General features: G+C 37.3%; 1 protein-coding gene across 1 annotated transcript in view; it reads left to right on the top strand.

Moving 5' to 3' along the window:
- cog6 (component of oligomeric golgi complex 6) overlaps positions 1–23,225 on the top strand; it is an 86,042-nt gene that overhangs the window by 61,408 nt on the left and 1,409 nt on the right. Inside the window, exons 16-18 of the mRNA XM_056473620.1 lie at positions 2,857–2,964; positions 13,451–13,504; positions 15,753–15,832. Coding sequence (XP_056329595.1) covers positions 2,857–2,964; positions 13,451–13,504; positions 15,753–15,832 — 242 coding nt within the window. The remainder of the gene's footprint in view (positions 1–2,856; positions 2,965–13,450; positions 13,505–15,752; positions 15,833–23,225) is intronic.

Genomic DNA, 23,225 nt, shown 5'->3' with positions numbered 1-23,225 from the left:
CACGGTTATGAATGTCTTTGGGAGACTGTAAAGGCATTTATCCTGCACTTTTATATTCATTCATTCATTTTCCTTCAGCTTAGTCGCTTTATTAATCAGGGGTCTCCACAGTGGAATGAACTGCCAACTATTTCATATGTTTTTCGCAACGGATGCACTTCCAGCCACAACCCAGTACTGAGAAACCGCCATTCACTCTCACATTCACACACACAATCACACACTACTGCCAATTTAGTTTACCCAACTGACCTATAGCGCATGTGTTTGGACTGTGGGGTAAACCAGAGCACCCGGAAAAACCCACACCAACACTGGGAGAACATGCGAACTCCATACAGAAATGCCAATTGGCCCAGCCGGGACTCGAACCAGTAACCTTCTTGCTGTGAGGCGACTCTAACTTGTGTTTTTTTAATGTTTTGTATCGTATTATTTATGTTTGTGTAATTTAGCATTGTCTTTGCCATGAAGATATTCAGCGAAGGTGCAGTCTGTAAGTTTGACACCCAGTGTTTGAACTAGGTATTACACTCCTGGATCAAAACACTTTTATTTCTCGGCTTTTATTTCTCACAGCTGAACAACATGATAAACTGATCAGCTCAGGCACACCTCATGTGCTTTATTCAGTGTTAAATTCTAATAATGTGAGTTTGAATGGCATTTTACGTGACATTTATTGCCATATTACTAAAAGCAGCAGCAGATAGTTCAGCTCAGATCTGGAAAATAAAATAAACCGTTTGAAATTAAGCTTCAGAACTGTGACTCAGTGCAAACCAACACATATCAGTGATTCAGCATCTACATTTAATAATGTTAAAGAGGTTTAATAGGTATTAATTAGAATATAAACCTTACATTTCGTTGGAGTGCAGTGAGTGCACTATTCTGTGCTTGTGAATGGCTGTATTTAACTTTCTGTCATGTTTCGTCTGGTGCAAACAGCCCAAATTGCTTATCAGTCTTGTCACGTTACAATGTAACCTGCTCACCTAGTGTTTACGTTTGTAATATTTATAATATTTGCTAATTAATAAAAATAAGTGCGTAATAATACACTTTGAGAGCCTTTCTGACTGAATGAAAGAAATTTGCTGTTTTCCACCAAGGCAACCCGGGGTGCTGAAATATAATTGGTTAAACTGGCATCCTGCGGGTTAAAGGGACCAAAACAAAGACAGACGTTCCGGCACTTAACACACATGTTCAAAGCACAATATCTGACTTCAGCATTGTTTTTCAGATATACAAGAATGTTCAGCATGTTTCTTAAATATCTGCAAACACATTATGATATTTTTACGCTTTAGAAGAGTCAAAAAAGTCACCTTTAAATAAAAAATATGATAAGAATTACATTCATAAATAGCTTTATTACACGTTACATAAAAGGCAGTTGGTAGAAATTCTGTGAATTAAGCTGCACAACCCTAAAGGAATACTCCTAATCAAAAGGATAAGAGTTAAGAGATAAGAGATAAGCTCACTATAGAACAAAAATTGTTTGTTTTTTTTCATGTTTTTGCAATTATGAGAAAAAAAAACTTGGTTATGGATGTGGCACCTCTCTGTTATGGATGTGACAGATGTGAAATTGGTGATTGTGTGACTTTAAAAATCAAATAACATGTTTTTTTTATTAATTATGCCTACATAAACAACTTACAAAGGGTTTTGCTATTTTGTTGAAAAAGTTCATGGCAAGGTTGACATTTGCATGCACTGTAAAAAAATCCTGTTGACTTAAGGAGCCCCTATTATGGGTTTTTTAAAATGACCCTCCATGCAGAGTGTAACACAGCTCTAAGTGAAGTGAAATATCCAGCTAAGGCTTAAATCTGAAAGTGTACAGTGTTTAAAACTATTGATTCATCTATAAGAGAGTCGAGTCATAGTGCTTCAAATGAATCGCCACTGTAATGAATCTTTAGCCTTGTCGGCGTGACGTCAATACAGAACTTAAGCCCCGCCCATTTGTTGTGTGTGCAAACCTGGGAAAATTGAAACTCCCAGCCCTGGCCACAAACACTTTAGAGAGAAAGAGGAAGACAAACACTTTAGCAGGTCCCGGTTGAATCATGTTGTGAAGACGCTGTACTCTGAAGTGTGAGGGAAATTTAGTGTAATTTTCCCTACCCAAAGATGAGGCTGTGAAGAGTCAGTGGATGAAGTTTATTTTTGCAAAAAAATACCTCAGCATTATAGCCCCAGCCTTGTGCTGTGTTTCCATATATTTTCTAATGAGATTACCGGAGTTTTCTGGGAGAAATAGCAAAACGGGAGGGTGCCGGGAGATAGCTCTAAAATACGGGAGACTCCCAGGAAAAATGAGGTTGTTGGCAGGTATGATATACACATACACTATGCACTCTGACTACTTCAATATTGCTGATAAGCCATGCTCTCTGTCTCGCGCTGTATGCAGTCGACCAATCACAACTGACTCGGACCAATCAGCGCAGATTAGCATCGTTAACAAATGAATCACTGAACGAATCATATGGGAGTGGTTGGGATAATTAGGTAAATATAAATGCAGATTATAAGACAGTGAAAGTGTTTCTTGACCTTGCACGCATATCAGCCTGTTGTTGGAGACCGCAAAACCAAAATATGACCTTTTTAATGCATAATAGGGGCTCTTTAACTTTTTCAGTTGAATCTAGTGGAATTTTCTAGCCATCTCAACTTACTTGAATTTATTTAGTTGAAACCTTAACTTATTAAAATAAGTTAACGCAACATAAACATAGTTGTTGCCTTGATTTTTGTTTTGTTTACATCTTACTGAGGAAGTTTAAAAATGTAAAACTTTCATGTATTTGTGATGGTTTTTTTTATTGTCTCTAGATCGAGGCTCACCTGGACACTCTAATCAACGAGCAGGCGTCTTTTGTGCTGACCAGAGCAGCGCTGAGCCACATCTACAGCTGTGTCCAGCAACACACCACAGATCAGGTGATGAACTGATGCCAATACTGCTCTGGATTATGTGCTGAAACACTTTTGAGTTTATGAATTATTTCTTTTATGTTATTAAAGGGGACTTATCATGTAAAACAGGTCTCTGATGTCCCTAGAGTGTGTTTCAGTACCACACAAATAACTCTTTAAAACTGCCCCTGTTTTGATTTTGTGCCATCTTTGTGATTTTATAATCATTTTGCTATTATATAAATATGTAAATATATATATATATATATATACATGTATATTAGGGGTGTTATGGTACACTGAAGTCACAGTTCGATATGTACTTCTGTTTTGGGTTCATGGTTCGATAAGGGTACGGTACAACAGGAATAATAACAAATCCCCAGTACTTGTTTTGTCACAATCAGCTACAAAACTGAATAGCTATTTGTGATGCGAAAGTACAAAATAAACAGAATAATGAAAAACTAAAGACATTCAACCCTCTCCTAAGAAAACAGAAAAACAGATATTGCTCATAAAGTCAGTAAGCTTTTAATCATCATAAAAAGCTTCATAATATCAACAACAAACGGCAGGGGATCACGAGCTCAGAAACGCATTTAAGTTGGTAAAGGAGGACGTACGCAATTTAGATTTAACCTGAGAGATACAGTGCAAGCCGTTCGGAGCACTTACAAGTTGCAATGCACAATTGAATACATATTTTGCGAACTACAGAAAACATGGAGGCAACCATTTTAATCACACTTACAGGTTGTGATACGCAGGAAGAAGATGCTGGTCCATATGAAATGGGATATGAATCTCTATCTTTAATGATCATCATCTTCGCATCATGATCAATCTCATGATCCCAGAGCGGACCCGGGGGCCAGTCACCATCCCTAGGCTTAGTCTCAGCCATGCAGCGCCCCCTTTTCCACCCCCTTCCAGGGTCTCTGGCCACAACAAGCGGGCCTTGGGGCCAGTCACCATCTCTGGGCTTAGTCTCAGCCCTGGAGCGCCCCCTTTTCCACCCCCTTCCAGGGTCTCAGGCCACAGCAAGCCGGCCAGGGAGCCAGTCACCTTCCCTGGGCTTATAGTCTCAGCCCTGGAGTGCCCCCTTTCCCACCCCCTTCCAGGGTCTCAGGCCACAGCAAGCCGGCCAGGGACCCAATCACCTTCCCTGGGCTTATAGTCTCAGCCCTGGAGTGCCCCCTTTCCGACCCCCTTCCAGGGTCTCAGGCCACAGCAAGCCGGTCAGGGGACCAGTCACCTTCCCTGGGCTTAGTCTCAGACAAGGAGGGCTCACTTTGCCCTCCCTTGCAAGGTCTCTGGCCACAGCGAGCAGGCCTGGGGGCCAGTCCGTTTTGCTGGGCTTAGTCTCAGCCATGGAGTTCCCCCTTTTCCACCCCCTTCCAGGGTCTCTGGCCACAGCAGGTTGGCCCAGGGGCCAGTCACCTTCCCTGTGCTTAGTCTCAGACCTGGAGGGTCTGTCTTTGAAAGCTAGTGTTTGTAAGCAAGGGCACGTTCACCTTTTACAGGATCCGGAACTTCATATTTGGCGATGTCTTGTATCGACGTCAATAAGAGCAGGCAAATGATTTAAACACAAGATGATTCATTCATTCGTCTCTGAGTCGACTCTTACACTTGAGAGCCAATAGTTTTAAACGCAGTGCATCTTTAGATTTAAACGTTGGCTGGATATTTTCATTCACTTAAAGCTGTCACACACTGCATGGAGGATACTTTTCAAAAACCCATAATGGAGGCTCTATAACGTCAGTCACACAGCAGAGGACCAATCAGAACAACTTGGAGGCGGGGCAAAGGTTTCTCAGGAGCTTCTTTGTAACAAGTTGACATGGCAATGACAACATGGCGGAACTATTTCTGAGCACTTTATCTCGCTTTGTCAGCGCAATGACTCTTTCTTTGTTAATGGCGGCTGAGTTTTTGCACTGCTGTGGACTTTTCTGCTTAACTCCAGTAACTGGACAGGCAAATCTGGACTTGTGACCATTCCTGGACGAATACATGTATACCCTTACACCCCTTATATACAAAATAGAATTGGGACCAGGCCTTGATATGGTCTGCAGAGAAGTCTGGAGGTTTAAAACACAACCCAGCATCTCTTTGAGCTCTCTCTTTCTCTTGTAAAAAACACCATTCGTGACCCATCTTTCCCTTTTATATCACCTCCAACACACACGCACACGCTAATAGCGCACATTACTTCCTTATTATCTTTTTTCCCATTTCACAGGAATAGTCTCCATTGTTTATATGCCTCCCCTTTAGCCCTTATTACCATGGTTACCCCATGGTTAGAGGCTCATTAATAAAAGCGCAGAGCGTGGATTTTCACTCAAATGCATCACATGGCAGGAAATGGCCCCAGATTGGAAAAGAGCACAAAATAGCGCTTATTCTGTAAACACGATTACCCGTGCACATCTGTGTGCACATATTACAGCAGTCTGCCTTTACAGACTGGACCAAAATAATTATTTGTTTTGTTGTTCTTCATTATTGATTTGGCTTCGCGCAGCTGAAAGCACTCAACGTCTTCTCGTCTTCATGGTACCATGAACTAAATAAGGGGAATTTTAGACTTTTAAGGTACTTGAGGATAGGGCTGCTCGATTATGGGGAAAAATTATAATCACGATTATTTTGGTCATAATTGTAATCACGATTATTCAAAACGAGTCAAATTTATTCGCCCTCCTGTGAGTTTTTTATTTATTTTTTAATAAATATTTGCCAAATTATGTTTAACAGAGCAAGGAATTTTCACAGTATTTCCTATTGTTACGGCCCAAAACTCAAAACGGGCTCGAATAACAACAACAACAACAACAATCAAGGTTTGAGCCGAACATATGAAAGACACAGACGATTAATAAATTGACGTCCCGTCATTACTCTTGAATTTTCATAAATCATGTTTCCAAAAGAGACTAAACATTAACAAAAGTCAAGTAGATAGATAGGGCAGCTAAGGAAAACAGGTCTCTGACTATACTGTTTTTAAATGGACAGATCTTACCTACAACTCCCGTTAAAGGAATCAAAAAACAGGTGAGTCTTCCGGGCCCCTGCTTACCTTCACTAAACTACATTCATAACAAAACGTGACTATTAAAAATAATCCACTACCTGAAAACAAAGTATTAAATTAAACAAGCTAGTAACACATTAAGAATACCAAATAATCAAAAGATTAACAATAACTAAATTCTAAAGAGAGCGCCTTGTAGATGGATCGCCTGGCATGCGGAGCACCGCCAGCCAGACCGCTTGATCTGTGGGAGAGCGAGAGACTGAGAGACTGAGCCGCCATTGCTGTCAGCCTTATATACTGGGAATCCCCCGTGACGTCACGGGCGTCATCCAATCCTGGACAAGCCGGGTAGAAAAACTCCTCCTATAACTCAACAAATAACCCGCAACAAATAAATAAATGAATTAAATAAAACACAGACACGCGTAACACCTCTGGAGAAAGTCTTATTTGTTTTATTTCGGCTAGAATAAAAGCAGGTTTAAATATTTTGAAACCTATTTTAAGGTCAATAATATAAGCCTCTTAAGCAATACATTTTTTTGATTGTCTGCAGAAGAAACTACGGTTACACTTTATAATAACTACACACTATGAACCATTATTAAGCATTAGCAAATAGTGAATTCATTATCTGCTAAGCATTAACTCTACATTAATAAACGTTAGTAAGCAGTTTATAACTGCAACTACAAATGCTGTATTCTTGACTTATAAACACATTTATACTTAATGATTGTGTTCTCATACTTTGTTAATGATTTATTTTTCATTACTAAATGAAGTATCACATTATTTACAAACCATTTGTATTTAAGAGTAGTTGGTGTTTTTTAAGATCATTCAGAATGAGTTAGTGCATGATTAATAAACTATTGAAATTAACGTTTATATATCTTATTATTCAGGCATATAGTAATGGTTACTATGTATGTTAATAAATGCTTCATTAACTCAACTTCATGCAGTTTTGTGAGCTAATCTAAAGTGAGGACTTTATAAATCCCTTATAAATGACAATTAAAGGGAACATAGTTGACCTCTTTTGTATGATTTAATATTAATATTATGGTTCTTCTGAGTGTGTCAGTTTAGGTTCAGTTTAAAACACAATTCAGATTTTTTATTATAATGTGTTAAAAAGTGTCATGTTGGGGGCGTGTCTACAGTTCGCTGATTTAGGGGTGTGTTGCTTCACATGTAAATTAGTTTCGGCTTCCCGCCAACGTAACAAGGGGGCGGGGCCATGAGCTCACCCGCTCTGCGTTTGCAACAGTCTGACAGGCAGATTGAGAGGAGCAGGAGAGGATCAGCATTCAGTCGTACATGAACAACTCGGACACAGACCAAGCAGAGAGTACAAAATCATTTGTGTCTTTGTACAGTTTTACAGCCAACTGTGTGCTAGTTTCAAGTGCAGAGCTTGTACACAGAAACTAATAACCACACACACTGAATTAACTTTAACTGAGGCACCGGATGCGCCGCTCGAAGCCGCGACACGGCACACCAGACACTCTCTGTGGCGCGGCAGAAAAATGAAGTGTCCCGAATCGTCGCGCCATGCATTTTTGAATTCTAAACATAGGTTTCTGCAGCGGTCCGCGGCGCCCAGCCGTCGACTTGAGTGTACCCTGATAGAAACCGATGTTTAGAATTCTAAAACGCATGCTAGTTAAGATCACAGGGAGCTTCTGGGATCGCGAGAAATGCAAACGGCTGAAGAATAAGGTAGACTCAATGAGAAGTACACATGTTTGCAAACCTACCTAAAGATACAACCAATAATTCCGATTAGAGCGATAATGTGGAGAATATTGATCTTGTGTTGAGCCCAATGAGCCTTGCATCTAAAAATAGAGCTAGCGTGTTCCTTTAGTGATATCGCTTCGACTCACGCTGAAAATGGCGGACGTGAATCAACAAACTGAGGATATGATGACGCGCCTGTCAATCAATATTGGTGGGTGGGGGGACCGCTCTCCTACGTAAAGTTGCGGTCGGTTTGAAAACCGCTCCAATTGGTCCACCGTTTTTTATGTTGTTAAATTGAAAAAAAAGCACTGGGTGTGTTTATATCACCCCAATATGACGGTCTATACACCATACATGCACATAACAGCTTGAAAAGTAGATTTTTTACCATAGGTGCCCTTTAAATGCTCAGTTAAATTCTAAACAGGAAAAATGAACATAAACAACTTTTCATAAACGATTATTTTTTTTCTATTCATTAGAAGATGCACAAATGAAACTGAATCAAATAAAAAAATAGATCTTTTGTGACCTTATCTAAAATAAAATTACCATACAGTTTTAACATTGCATCCTATTATATTGTTAAATTATTATATTGTTGTTGTTTTGTCCAATTTTATGTTGTATATTGGCACTTCAGTTATTCAGCAATGTTTAAACTTCTTTAAATGGAATTTTTTAGAAAAGATTGCAAAGTTTGTTTGTTGTTCTTGTTCATTTGATACTAAGCATTTAATTGTCATTTATGTAGCGAGTGGTTATTTGAGTTACTGTTGCCTTTCTATCAGCTGGAACCAGTCTGGCCATTCTCCTCTGACCTTTGGCTCTCTGGATATTTTCTCTTTTTCAGACCATTCTCTGTAAACCCTGGAGATGGTTGTGCGTAAAATCCCAGTAGATCAGCAGTTTCTGAAATACTCAGACCAGCCCGTCTGGCACCAATAACTCTGCCACGTTCAAACTCACTTAAATCACCTTTCTTCCCCATTCTGATGCTCAGTTTGAGCTGCAGCAGATCGTCTTGACCATGTCTACATGCCTAAATGCATTGAGTTGCTGCCATGTGATTGGCTGATTAGAAATTTGCATTAACAAGCAGTAGGACAGGCGTACCTAATAAAGTTACCAGCGAGTGTATAACCTGCTTTAAATGTCCCTTTTCATGTAGAAACAAACTAACATAACAACAAATAAAAATCCTGCGCCATTGACTTCAGAGCAGCTTTTAAACTCCAAAAATGTATGCTTGTTCAAACTACTTATTTAAAATGAATTGAAACAATATGAAACACTGTGAAAAATCTAATTGTGTTTGGGCAACATGAAGGAGTTAGGTTAACCTGTTTAACCAGTTTTTTACTAATTTAAGTGGATTGACCCATGTAGTCGATTCTCAAAAGAATTCAAACGATTTAAGCAAACTCTCACAAATGATCCAGCATTTTTTAGTGAATCATATGAGCACTTCTGACTCACTGAATTACTTACAAAGTTATTACTGGAACCAGTGTAGTCAGATTGCCAAATGAGCAATTTCCTAGCTAGTGAACTGAAGCGAACACTTCATTTCTTTTAATGAATCAGTAACATACTGGTTTAATCTGATTCTCAAAAATGAATCGTTTGACTCATTATCATATACTTGTTAATTTTGGAGTCAGGAATATACAGTGAAACCAGTGTAGTCAGACTTTTTCCAATGAACAGGCACAAAAGATTCAGTTCTTTTTATTGCATCAAAAACATACTGATTTAATCTGATTCTCAAAAGAAATGACTCTTTTGACTCATTTATCATAAACTTTTTCATTAAGAGTCAACTAAATACAGTGAAATCAGGGTAGTCAGACACCTTCCAATGAACTGGCACAAAAGATTCAGTACTTTTCAGTGAATCAGATACATACTGGTTTAATCTGATTGTCCAAAAATAACTTTTATGAGTCATTATTATATACTTGATTATTTTAAAGTCAACAATATACAGTGAAACCAGTGTAGTCAGACACCATCCAATGAACTGGCACAAAAGATTCAGTACTTTTTATTCAATCAAAAACATACCTCACAGTCTGACCAAGTGTAGTCGGATTCAGAAATAAACGATTCTTCTTCAAATATACTGACACAAATGATCCAGTTATTTTATATGAATTGACAAAAATACACCACACAATCCATGTAGACAATTGTCAAAAGGGTTCAAATGATTCAAACAAACTCTCACAAACAATCCAGCTCTTTCCAGTGAATCACACGGAGCACTTCTGATTCACTGAATCTCTTACAATGGTATTACCGTGAAACCAGTGTAGTCAGATTCCCAGATGAGCGATTTTCTTTCCAGTGAACTGACCAGAAGGATTCAGTTCTTTAAATGAATCAGAATCATTCTAGTTTAATCTGATTCTTAAAAATGACTCTTTTGACTCATTTATCATAAACTTTTTAATTTTAGAGTCAACTAAATACAGTGAAATCAGTGTAGTCAGACACCTTCCAATGAACAGGCACAAAAGATTTGGTTCTTTTTATTGCATCAAAAACATACTGATTTAATCTGATTCTCAACAAATGACACTTTTGAATCTGTGAAACCAGTGTAGTCAGACACCATCCAATGAACTGGCACAAAAGATTCAGTACTTTTCAGTGAATCAGATACATACTGGTTTAATCTGATTGTCCAAAAATGACTCAGTGACTCTTTTGACTCATTATCATATACTTGTTTATTTTAAAGTCAACAATATACAGTGAAACCAGTGCAGTCAGACTCCTTCTAATGAACTGGCACAAAAGATTCAGTTCTTTTAAATGAATCCGATAAATAAAAGACGACTGGTTTAGTTTGATTCTCCAAAAATGACTCTTAACTCATTTATCATATACTTGTTTTAGAGTGAATCACACAGATAACTTCTGACTCACTGAATCACTTACAAAGTTATTACTTAAATTCTGGCTCATAAACCACTTTTTTTTTTGTTCCTACAGATTGTGGAACATTTTGTTGGTGCTTTTTTTAAAGTTTACAAACCAGCATGGTTTTTTTAAGTTCAGCTGAGTCATTATCAGGTGAAAAAGTCTCCAGTGAACTTCGTGACTTTGTGGAACACTTTAAGCAAGGTGTTATTTTACAGAAGACAGGCGAGAAAGTCAAAGTACTGAAAGCATGCACGTGTGTGTGTGTGTGTGTGTGTGTGTGTGGGTCTTGGCAGTGCTTTGCAGTCTGGGCATTACCACGCCTGTCCTCATCACACACCCCACGTAAAAAGGCTGTGGTGTGACTCAGCGTCTCGGGACACCTGCTGTCCACAGCACAGGACACAAGAGGCTCGTCTACTGCATCAATATCTCCTCTGTCCACTCATGCTGTTAATTACGGCCCGTCTCGGCTTTATATGGCTCCCGCTGCCCACAACAGACGTGATTCATTAAATCTGGACGACTTGGTGTCTCACGTTCATGGCATCATTAAAAAAATGGTGACACTTTACTTGAAGGGGGTGTTCATAAGGCTCAAGATCTTGTGCATGCTTATGACAACTGTTATTTGCTCAGTTATGGAATTTTAAATGCAAAGATGACATTGCTATGACAACTTGACATAAACACTGTTGTCATTGTCATGACTTGACGTTACCAAGACAACAAAATCTGTCATAAATCTGTCATAAACATAAAGCCATTATAAACATCGTGAATTTTATAACAGTGTCATTAATATTTTGTGCTTATAAGCTGAATTTGTCATTAAAATGTCATCAAACATTAATGACGCTGTTCAAAATGATTTGACGCTTCTAACGAGACGTTATAATGACAAATACATTGAAGACGTGATCAGAAAACATATACATGACACTGTTAAAATGCTTCATGACGATTGTGCGACCCAGGCTCATTCTGAAAACGTGGTCCCGTGGACGTTTCTGGAGACCACCAAATACGTCCCGGGAGGTACGTGTTTTTGCTGTTTTTGTTTTCGCGAATCCGTGAGAAGCCGCTGCGTGAGCTTTTTCATATCTCAAACTTCTCTCGCGAGTGCCGTTCGCGCCCGCTGTTCTCACGTAAACTCACCAGAGGCCGCTGTCGACCGAGCGTCTGTCTGACTGGCTGAATGACTGGATGACTGACTGGCTGGCTGTAACCTGATGAAATACATTAATATTTGAAGTATACTTTGAGAGCTTGTGTTTGATTGTGTGCTTACTCTAGCACTGGTATTAGAATGGTAAAGAATGGAAAATGAGTGTGCTTAATTAAATACTGATTAATATGCATCCATTATTGACACAATGAATAATTAAAATTGCTAGAATAGTCTGCAATATAATACTCTTCTGCATATTTGTAGACAAAAGATGATGTGTAGCACCATTAATATGTACACTACCTTTTTAATGATTTAATTAGGACAGTAAGGTCTGACTTTGCTGAGACAAAAGTCTTGTCACTAAACAGAAATAATGTCCAGTATAGAATATGTGGTCATGCTGTAGTGGAAACAGAATGAATATTGTGTCTCACTCCATCATGAGCTTGGAGGACTGCATCCATACATCTCTGCAATGACTCAAATCACTGATTAATAAAGTCATCTGGAATGGCAAAGAAAGCCTTCCTGCAGGACTCCTGAGTTCATCAAGAGTCCTTTGGATTCATCTTCAATGCCTCCTCCTTCATCTTACCCCAGACATGCTCAATAATGTTCATGTCTGGTGACTGGGCTGGCCAATCCTGGAGCATCTTGACCTTCTTTGCTTTCAGGAACTTTGATGTGGAGGCTGAAGTATGAGGAGCGCTATCCTGCTGAAGAATTTGCCCTCTCCTGTGGTTTGTAATGTAATGGGCAGCACAAATGTCTTGATACCTCAGCCTGTTGACGTTGCCATCCACTCTGCAGATCTCTCGCATGCCGTCATACTGAATGTAACTCCAAACCATGATTTTTCCTTCACCAAACTTGACTGATTTCTAATGAGAATCTTGCGTCCGTGCGGGTTCCAATAGGTCTTCTGCAGTATTTGTGATGATGCAGTTCAACAGATGATTCAAAAAAATCGACCTTCTGCCACTTTTTCGAATGATAGAAGTCAAGCTATTATAGCTCTTACAACTGAGATCAACGACAAGACTTTTATCAGATAGTGTATTTATCGAGTCATTTATAAAGTGGTTCTAGAACGGTGAAGGGTCAGTACCTTAACTTTATTGTTCCTAGCAACTTATATAATATGTGTAATTTTCAAGTGCGTATTCAAAGAGCATTTATATAAATGTCATAATGGCTTCAATGGATCTCCAGTGAACTTTTAGTCCGCTGTTACAGTCATTGCATAATGTGAACATAAAAGACTTACATTTCATAGTTTCTTTTCTCCCAAATGTGTCAGAACTCCTGATGTGGCACAAGATGTTCGGTGTCCTCATTGTCGAACCTTTGCACTCACAACAATAGATGGTCAGATGGACATTCTGTTCATTTCTTAACCGTATTCGCTCTCCTTTTGGTTTTTGAAATGCTTCTTCAACAGTGTCACAAAGCTGCTACGACTTCAAATCTCTCACTTGTTGTGCTTTCAAGCTGTTCTCTCGCGTCTGCTCTTTGTTTAAGTGTTATATCTGTGCCGCAGGTTGAAAGAAATGAGTTGTGTATCTTGCATTTATGTTTTGCTGTGTTTGTCTTCATAGGGTCCCTTGGCAAACCTCCCTGGCATGGACAGCACATCCTTAAAAACAGCCATGGTGAGGCTTATTTCTCTTTCTTTATTAAATGGCATCCTATTTGACCCCTTTTTGCAAGTTGTAAAATGCGTCTTTTGTGAAGTTTCAGTAAAAAAAACAACAACTTTGTAAACAATTGTTTGTATTATTGCAATTTTTGTTCAATATAGAGAGAATACAGAATATAATTATATCGTAAACAACCCCAAATCCCCACCTCCTACTCAGGTATATGGTAAAGATTAAAATCATTGTTTAATAGAACTTGACGCTGGTGAATGCTGGTGAAACAACCATCAAAATCATGTCACTGAATAGGTTTTCAGAAATGATCCACCTATAAAGAAACATGAAGTTTTGTGAGTGAATTGTTGAATTATTAATTGAAAATAAATTTGATCTGTTGTACAAGATGTCAGATTTCTATATTTAGCATTATAGAAGCTCAACAGAGGCTGTACTTTCTTGGTCAGCTGAGGAAGTTTAACCTCCCGAAGGAGCTGCTGAAACAGTTCTACACCTCCATCATTGAATCAGTCATCTGCACATCAATAACTGTCTGGTTTAGCTCAGCTACTAAATACGACCTCCAAAGACTACGTCGAATAGTTCGGACTGCTGAGCGAATCACTGGTACAACCCTTCCTACTCCCCAAGAACTGTACTTATCCAGAGCGAGCAGAAGGGCTGCCAAAATCACTCTGGACCCCTCACACCCAGCACACTGCCTCTTTGAACTTTTACCTTCTGGTCGACGCTACAGAGCACTGCGCACCAGAACAGCTCGACACAGAAACAGTTTCTTCCCTCAGGCAATCCATCTCATGAACACTTGATGATAATAATTGCGAAACCAACATCACTACTGCTATACACTTTTATACACATATACACTTATTTAACAACACACTTTACATGCCAATTTGCACATAACAGCTGCACATATAACGTTGTATATAGTAATAAACACGTACATACACTTGTCAATCTGTATATTTGCACTCACTACTACTATTTTTTAAAATATATATTTATTATCTGTTTTTTGTCCTGTCTATGTTATCCTGTTGCACTGTAGAAGCTCTGTCACCAAAACAAATTCCTCGTATGTGTGAACATACCTGGCAATAAAGCTCTTTCTGATTCTGATTCTGATTATCAACAGCAGCAGCAACGGTCATATTTCGTATTGAATGCTTTTCTTTTTTCAACTGGTTCTTTCTTGATTTTTATTTTTTTTTTAATTACAGGTTCTCTGTTATCTTTGTTAAAACTAATTATTATTACTGTAATATTTTTGTAATAAATGGAAAGCAAAGGAAATTTGTCCAGTGGTGGAAAGAGTACTGAAAAATCATACTCATGTAAAAGTACCATTACTTGCCTAAAAATGTAGTGCAGGTAGAGTAAAAGTATCTGTTGTAAATATTACTGAAAGTAGGAGTAAAAAGTAGACCTTTTAAAGGTATTCAAAAGTAGTGAGTAGTGAGTATTACGCTGTAAAAGCTCATGCATTACCGTACGTTCACACCGAAAGCGGCGAGAGCATCAAAGTAGCCGGAAGTCCAATCCGTGACTTAAAAACCGTAGTGTGATCCGAATCGTGAGATTTGTGATCCGTTACACCTCTATTTGTTTCTGTCTGCTGCTAAGCAAAGCTCTGTTTGTCTATCTAGCATCACTTCAATAAAGACGCTGCAAATGGACCCTTCTCTCTGACCCATCATTACAGAAATAAGTCTGTAAAATATCAGAAAACTTACTGCCGGTTTATCACCAGGTTTTTGTAGCATAATAAACAACACCAACCCAGACAATTTATCACTTTAAACTATTAAAAATGTTTATAAAAATCACTTTTCAACTTCAGAAGTTGTTAAAGAAAGATCAAGATCCCATAATGGAATTCAAAAGTATAAATAAATGGAAGAAAACACTAAAACATGAATCACAAGATACAGAAAACTGTTAGTTTGCACATGGATGTTCATATTTTGCGGCTAAAATTTGTTGAAATAAAACCTCCTCTAATTCTTGCACCAAATTCATCCATTAATTTAGCGTTCGCAGAATCACATAATTCATTTCACAACAGCTACAAGTTTTCCTGTTCATAATAAGTCATGGAAATTCAGCTTTTAAATCAGAGAAAGTGAGAGAAAAGTCATTTGGCTCAGAGCGGGAGGAACCTGTTTATAGTGTTGTTATGTCTGCTCCTTTTTTGTTGCAGACTTGTTTTGTCTAACGTTGTTATTTGTTTTACTCCCAGGTCCAGTTTGACCGTTATTTGGCCTCTCCTGATACACTTGTGATGCCGCAGCTCAACTTCCTGCTCAGCGCTGCTATCAAGTATGAGTCAGCTCGTATTTATCACACACATTTCATCTACAATACGTCTATTTATCAAGAACAACAAGCAGTATTCTTCAAAACACTACAATTATACGCTTTTCCCTTTTAGTAGCAAAGAATTCAGGAGGCACCTGTTTGATTTTCCTTCTTTGCTGCACAAAAGTAGAGGTTTAGTAGAATGTCCAAGCTGCCCTTTCCCATACAATTAGAATAAAGTGAGATTATGGTTATTATAATATACATTTATAAAAAAAACTTTATTACACTTTAATATAATAATTTTCATTTAACCTCTAAGTAATATTATTTAGTTACATCTACTTAATATGTGGTTAGGGTTAGAATGCGAGTTGTTTATAGGTTTAGTTATGCATAAATTGCTGTAATTACTAATGTAAGTACATGGGCACCTTAAAATAAAGTGTAACCAAAACCTCTAAGTATTAGAAAGGGATGTGCTCTATGAAAACTTCTAACTGACACCCAGGCCTGGCGCTACAGGGGGCAAAAGGGGGCATTAATAATATTAATAAATACTTCATTTATTTTATATAGCCCTTTCCAGGGCTCAAGGACACTTTACAAAGAATGTGACAAAAATAGATAGTACAAACAGATAACAAAAAGTTATAGAGGCTATTGAGTTGCGTGTTATCCATGCCAAAATATGACCAATTTTCATGGTAATAATAACTGTGAATATAGGTATTTTTCTGGCTGCACTACTGCCTTAAAATGTAACACATTTAGCTACTATTTTTTTAAAATCACATAAGATTGTAACATTTAACTTTTTCCTAACACTGATATTGGTTGGGTAATAGGCTACATGAAGCGTGATGACTCGGTTATGCTGATTTCACTATATTTGTTTACCGGTTACAGAGTAGTCTAACCGTGGGTTAGCTTGCATGTGTGGGCATAGTTTGACAAATTTACCTAAAACTTTAAACGTTTATATTATTTGAAATAAATAAGGGGAATAAAATATAATGTAAAGCACTCGTTTGGCGCTAAAGCCATGATCTGTCTGCGTTTATGTAACTGGTATCGTTGCATTACCTTCATTGATAAAATCAGTAATAGCGAAACTGTGCATATTATTATTACTATAAAAAGTATATTACTGCCTTAAGTCAGTAACTTAGGCAGTAATGCAAAGTAATAATAAATAAGTGAATAAATAGCCTAAATAAAGGAACAAGAGGGACCAAAATCTAGTGTCTAGTGCCCCCCTATGGGATTAAAATGCCCGCTCAGTTATGACAACCTGGCGCCGGCCCTACCGATAATTAAGTCCTTCTCATGGCCCGATATTGATACTGTAATGAATAAATTACATTTTTGATATAAGAATGTTTATATAATCTGCAGTTTGTGCACCCAGGGGAATAAAATAACACTGTAACTGATATTTTAGCAACTCTCGCTAAACTATAGTAAGCATCAGTCCTCACTATTTAGGATATTTATTACACTGCTGTTTAGAAAACTTGATTCTGATTGGTCAATCGTGATTTCAAGGTATGTTATTCCCAGATAACAACAGCTGAATAACATCTCATCTGGGTACTTCATATCACCTTGACTTACAGTCAATCTGCTTGTGCTAGCTGCGTAGGCTAGTCTATGCTATATTCATCAGTTTTCTGAGCAATCAGAATCGAGTATTCTCTATTTGTCACCTTTGTGTTTTTGACTGTTTGGCTCCATTTTGTGAATGAATAAAAAATAGGTTAGTGTATACTCCATTCAACCGGTTTTGTTTCTGTCAGCTTTGCCTTTTTGACTGTTTGGCGCCATCTTCTGACTGAATAATGTACATGTTAGTGTATAATCCATTGAGCCAGTTTTGTTTCTCTCAGCTTTGCGTTTTTGACTGTTTTATGCCATTTTGGGACTAAATAATGCACAGGTTAGTGTATACTCCATTCAACCAATTTTGTTTTGGTCAGCTTTGCATTTTTGACTGTTTGGCGCCATCTTGTAACTAAATAATGCACAAGTTAGTGTATACTCCATTCAACTGGTTTTGTTTCTGTTAGCTTTGCGTGTTTGATTGCTTGGCGCCATCTTGTGACTGAATAGTGCACAGGTTAGTGTTTACTCCATTCAACCGGTTTTGTTTCTGTTAGCTTTGCATTTTTGACTGTTTGGCACCATCTTGTGATTAAATGATATGCAGGTTAGTGTATACTCCTTCAGCCGGTTTTGTTTCTGCCAGCTTTGCGTTTCTGACTGTTTGGCACCATCTTGTTACTGAATAATGCACAGGTTAGTGTACACTCCATTCAGCCGGTTTTGTTTCTGTCTGCTTTGCGTTTTTGACTGTTTGGCACCATCTTGTAACTGAATAGTGCACAGGTTAGTGTATACTCCATTCAGCCAATTTTGTTTCTGTCAGCATTGCTTTTTTGACTGTTTGGCACCATCTTGTGATTAAATGATGTGCAGGTTAGTGTATACTCCTTCAGCCGGTTTTGTTTCTGCCAGTTTTGCGTTTCTGACTGTTTGGCACCATCTTGTAACTGAATAGTGCACAGGTTAGTGTATACTCCATTCAGCCAGTTTTGTTTCTGTCAGCTTTGCGTTTTTGACTGTTTGGCACCATCTTGTGACTAAATGATGTGCTGGTTAGTGTATACTCCTTCAGCTGTTTGCGTTTTTGACTGTTTGGCACTATTTGTGACTGAATAATGCACAGGTTAGTCTATACTCCATTCAGCCGGTTTTGTTTCTGTCAGCATTGCGTTTTTGACTGTTTGGCACTTGCATTTAATTAAAGAATTAATGAATTATTATGGGTCAGAACAATATTTTGTGTCAGATGATATGTTTTGTGACAAATACTCATGTAATTAGCGAGAAAAAGTCCCGCAGTCTTATACAACAGTCTGTTGAAATGTGTTGAAAAAAAATTATTTCCGTTAAACAGAAATTGGGGACAAATATAGAGGGGGCCAATAATTCTGAATTTCTCCTAAATAACATCATTCGAGTATGAAGAAATAAATCAACAATCATATATTCACCAGTGTTTTATACTTGGTAAACATGCAGAAACATAAAGGACTCACATTTCCACTCCTCAAATATAGTTACCTGTAACTAATCATCATTTCCATTCTCGTCACCCGCATTTTGTTCACTCTACTTATTACTCAATCACATCCGGCATAAACCAAACGGCTGGTTTGGAGGCATAAAATGGAGCGGCATTAATGAAGCGGTGATGAGCTTGAGAGCTTTGTCATGTTTCTTCTTCCCCGGCTCTTGGTGCTTTTAGCATGAGCGCATCAGAGCGGGGGTTACTGGGAAATGTAACAGGCTCGAGGAGCACTCACTGTCCCTCAGGTTAATGTTCTCTATTAATGGAGATGGACTCGTGCACAGGCTTGGCACAGCTAATTAGCTCCCGGTCCATTTCTCTCTCTTTTTTTCTGACATAAACACTCAGCACGTGACTCAACACTGCGGGAGACCAAAGCATTTAAAGGGGACCTATTATGCTGAAATCACTTATATAAGGGGTTTAGGCACAGTTGTGTGGTAAAAGTGTGTGAATATAACCAGCTTCTAATGGTAAAGATGAATTAATTCTATTGTTTATAATCACACTTGATTAAAACAGTCTGCAGAAACACTTTGATCGACATTCTCCAGTTGTACGTGTCATCAGAGGGGGAAAGCCCCGCCCACTAGTGACAATCTCTCCCTTATTAGTATAGAATGTTAGTTGTTTTTGCAATATGCATTTAATTGCAATGCAAAATTAAAAATTCAATTAAGTTCACAATTAAAATGAGATCAAATATCTGTCATCATGGTTTGAAAGTTACTTTCCATTGGAATGAAGTAGATATTTGTTCCTATATTAATCATGAGCTTTTGATCAGTTTAACAAAAAATAATTAATTTAGCCTCACATAGTAAATGACTGATGATGTTAGAATCGTATTATTATATTGTTATAGAATATATATTCTTTTCCCAGAGCAAATGTCTAATGATTCAAAGATATTTATTTATTTATTTATTTATTTATTTATTTATTTATTTATTTATTTTGTTTATTTTATTTTATTTTATTCCAATTAATTAATTATTTTTTTTTTTCAAATAAAGTAATGTATTTTTATTTTATTTTATTTATAATTTGGGCGACGCAGTGGCGCAGTAGTGGTGCTGTCGCCTTACAGCAAGAAGGTCGCTGGTTCGAGCCTCGGCTGGGTCAGTTGGCATTTCTGTGTGGAGTTTGCATGTCCTCCCTGCGTTCGCGTGGGTTTCCTACGGGTGCTCCGGTTTCCCCCACAGTCCAAAGACATGTGGTACAGGTGAATTGGGTAGGTTAAATTTTCTGTAGTGAATGAGTCTGTATGGATGTTTCCCAGAGATGGGTTGTGGCTGGAAGGGCATCCGCTGCAGAAAGCAAAATGCTGGATAGGTTGGCGGGTCATTCCACTGTGGTGACCCCGGATTAATAAAGGGACTAAGCCAACAAGAAAATGAATGAATGAATGAATTTATAAATTATTTTATTAAATTATTTAATTTAATTTAATGTTTATTTTTATTTTATCTAATTTTTTTACTATTAATTGTTTTAATTAATTAATTAATTTATTTATATTTCTATTATTTTATTTTAATTGATTACATATATTTTTTATTTTATTTATTTATTTTTCTTTATTTCTTTATTTTAATCAATAAGTTTAATTCTTTATTGAATTTTGTTTTACTTTAACTTTATTTATTTTTATTTTTTATTTTATTTTTTATTTATTTATTTATTTGATTTTATTAATTCATTAATTAATTAATTTATTTTTATTTAATTTACTTGTTTTTTGTTTATTCATTTACTTTTATCTTATTTTATTTAATTTATTTTATTTTTTTTCTTCATTTTCATTTTAATTAATTGGTTTATTTTAATTCATTTATTTATTAATTAATTTATTAAATTTATTTATTTTAATTTATTCATTTATTTATTGTTATTTATTTTATTTATTTTTATTTCTACAGTGTGATTTAACATTGCGTTTATGTATTTAAACTACAGTGAAACACAGTAATGCAGATAAGTGTGTTTTTGTTTAAGTGTCTGATGGTTATGAACTGGTGTAGAAAATATTTCGTATTTAACTTATTACTAAACCTTTAATTTCATGAAAAAGAGAAACATTGTGTGTTCAGCAGAAGGATAAGTAAGACATTTTAACAAATAACTTAATCATATTTATGAAATAAATGTTTTAGTTGCCTGTATTGTGTATCTGTACTGGTAGATGAGCCTCTGTAGAGGGCAGTGTTCGTCCTGAACTGAACCCAGATCAGTGGCTTTACTGTGTTTGACCAGCATTATTCTGACTGGTACATGAGCTTTTCAATTAGGCTGATTCATGTGTGATGTGTTTCCAAGAAGCCAGATCAACAGAAGTACCTCAAAAACCAAAACAGCGCAGAGTTATGGCTAGTGTCGTGTTCCTTGGTCATTTATCTGTGCTGCTGTTTTGATTCGCTCGCTTTTGTTCGGTCACAAAATGTAAAATTGCGGCTGTCAGAGTAACCTTGACTGGTTTATTTGCGATGATAGAAGGTAAATAGTTAATTGCTCCTCTTTATTATTTGGGGAACACTCTGCGTTGTCTGTCAGATGTTAAAATAGTCAAGGCTCTTTCAGTGTCGTCTGGAAACATGAAAGTAATCAGTTACAGTAGAGCTAGATTATGTCTAGAGTCCGTCTGGCTGTCTTTTATCTAGCAGTTTATCTCTGTCTGTCTGTCTGTCTGTCTGTCTAAATATATCTCTGTCTGACTCTGAACATCTATAGATCTGTCTATACTTCTGTCTGTCTATATATGTCTGTCTTTCTTGCTGGCTGTCTATATATATTAGTCAGTCTGTTTGTCTTTTTATCTAGCAGTCTATGCCTGTTTGCCTGTCTTTATATGTCTAATTGTCTATCTGTTTATACACCATTCTGTCTGTCTGTCTAAAAATATCTCTGTCTGACGCTGAACATCTACAGTATATATCTGTCTGTCTATATTTCTGTCTGTATATCTGTCTATGTGTCTGTCTGTATTTCTGTCTGTGTCTGTCTGTCTATATTTACTGAATGTCTGTCTGTCTGTAAGTTTCTTTGTCTATGTATCTGTCTGTCTATATATATGTTTCGCTGTTTGTCTTTTTATCTATCTCTGACTTCCTGTCTATCTGTCTATATTTCTGTCTGTCTGTGCCTGTCTGTCTATATTTATGTTTATCTGTCTGTCAGTAAGTTTGTTTGTCTATATATATATATATGTCTATCCGTCTGCCTATATACCTGTTTTGCTGTCTCTTTCTCTTTCTGTCTGTCTGTCTGTCTATATGTCTGTCTGTCTGTCTGTCTGTCTGTCTGTCTGTCTGTCTGTCTGTCTGTCTGTCTGTCTCTCTGTCTGTCTAAATGTATGTCTGTCTGTCTGTTTGTCTATATGTCTGTCTATATGTCTGTCTGTGTCTGTCTGTCTTTATATCTGTTAATCTGTCTGTCTGTAAGTTTGTTTGTCTATATGTCTGTCTGTCTGTGCCTGTCTGTCTATATTTATGTTTATCTGTCTGTCAGTATGTTTGTTTGTCTATATATATATATGTGTCTATCTGTCTGCCTATATACCTGTTTTGCCGTCTCTTTCTCTTTCTGTCTGTCTGTCTGTCTGTCTGTCTGTCTGTCTGTCTGTCTGTCTGTCTGTCTGTCTGTTTGTCTATATGTCTGTCTGTCTGTCTGTCTGTCTGTCTATATGTCTGTCTGTCTGTCTGTGTCTCTCTGTCTGTCTGTCTGTCTGTCTGTTTGTCTATATGTCTGTCTGTCTGTTTGTCTATGTGTCTGTCTATATGTCTGTCTGTCTCTCTGTTTGTCTCTCTGTTTGTCTATATGTCTGTCTGTGTCTGTCTGTCTTTATATCTGTTAATCTGTCTGTCTGTAAGTTTGTTTGTCTATATGTCTGTCTGTCTGTGCCTGTCTGTCTATATTAATGTTTATCTGTCTGTCTGTAGGTTTGTTTGTCTAAATATCTGTCTGCCTGTATACTTGTTTCGCTGTCTTTTTCTTATTCTGTCTACCTGTCCGTCCGTCCGTCCGTTCACCTGTCCGTCTGTCTTTCTGTCTGTCGATATATTATATATCAGTCTGTCTGTGCGTATATATATATATATATATATATATATATACATGCATACATACATACACACACACATACACAGGTTTTTGGTTATATTTTGGTTTGTCTGTCTACCTAATTTTCTCTATATCTGTCTGTCTTTCTGCACATATGTCCTTCTGTCTGTCTATATGTAAATTAAGTCTTAAAGTGACGATATAATAGCTGTATACACAAAC

The sequence above is a fragment of the Danio aesculapii genome, chromosome 15 (assembly GCF_903798145.1).
Source record: "Danio aesculapii chromosome 15, fDanAes4.1, whole genome shotgun sequence".
NCBI classification, from domain to species: domain Eukaryota; kingdom Metazoa; phylum Chordata; class Actinopteri; order Cypriniformes; family Danionidae; genus Danio; species Danio aesculapii.
This window is presented reverse-complemented; position numbering and strand designations above follow the sequence as displayed.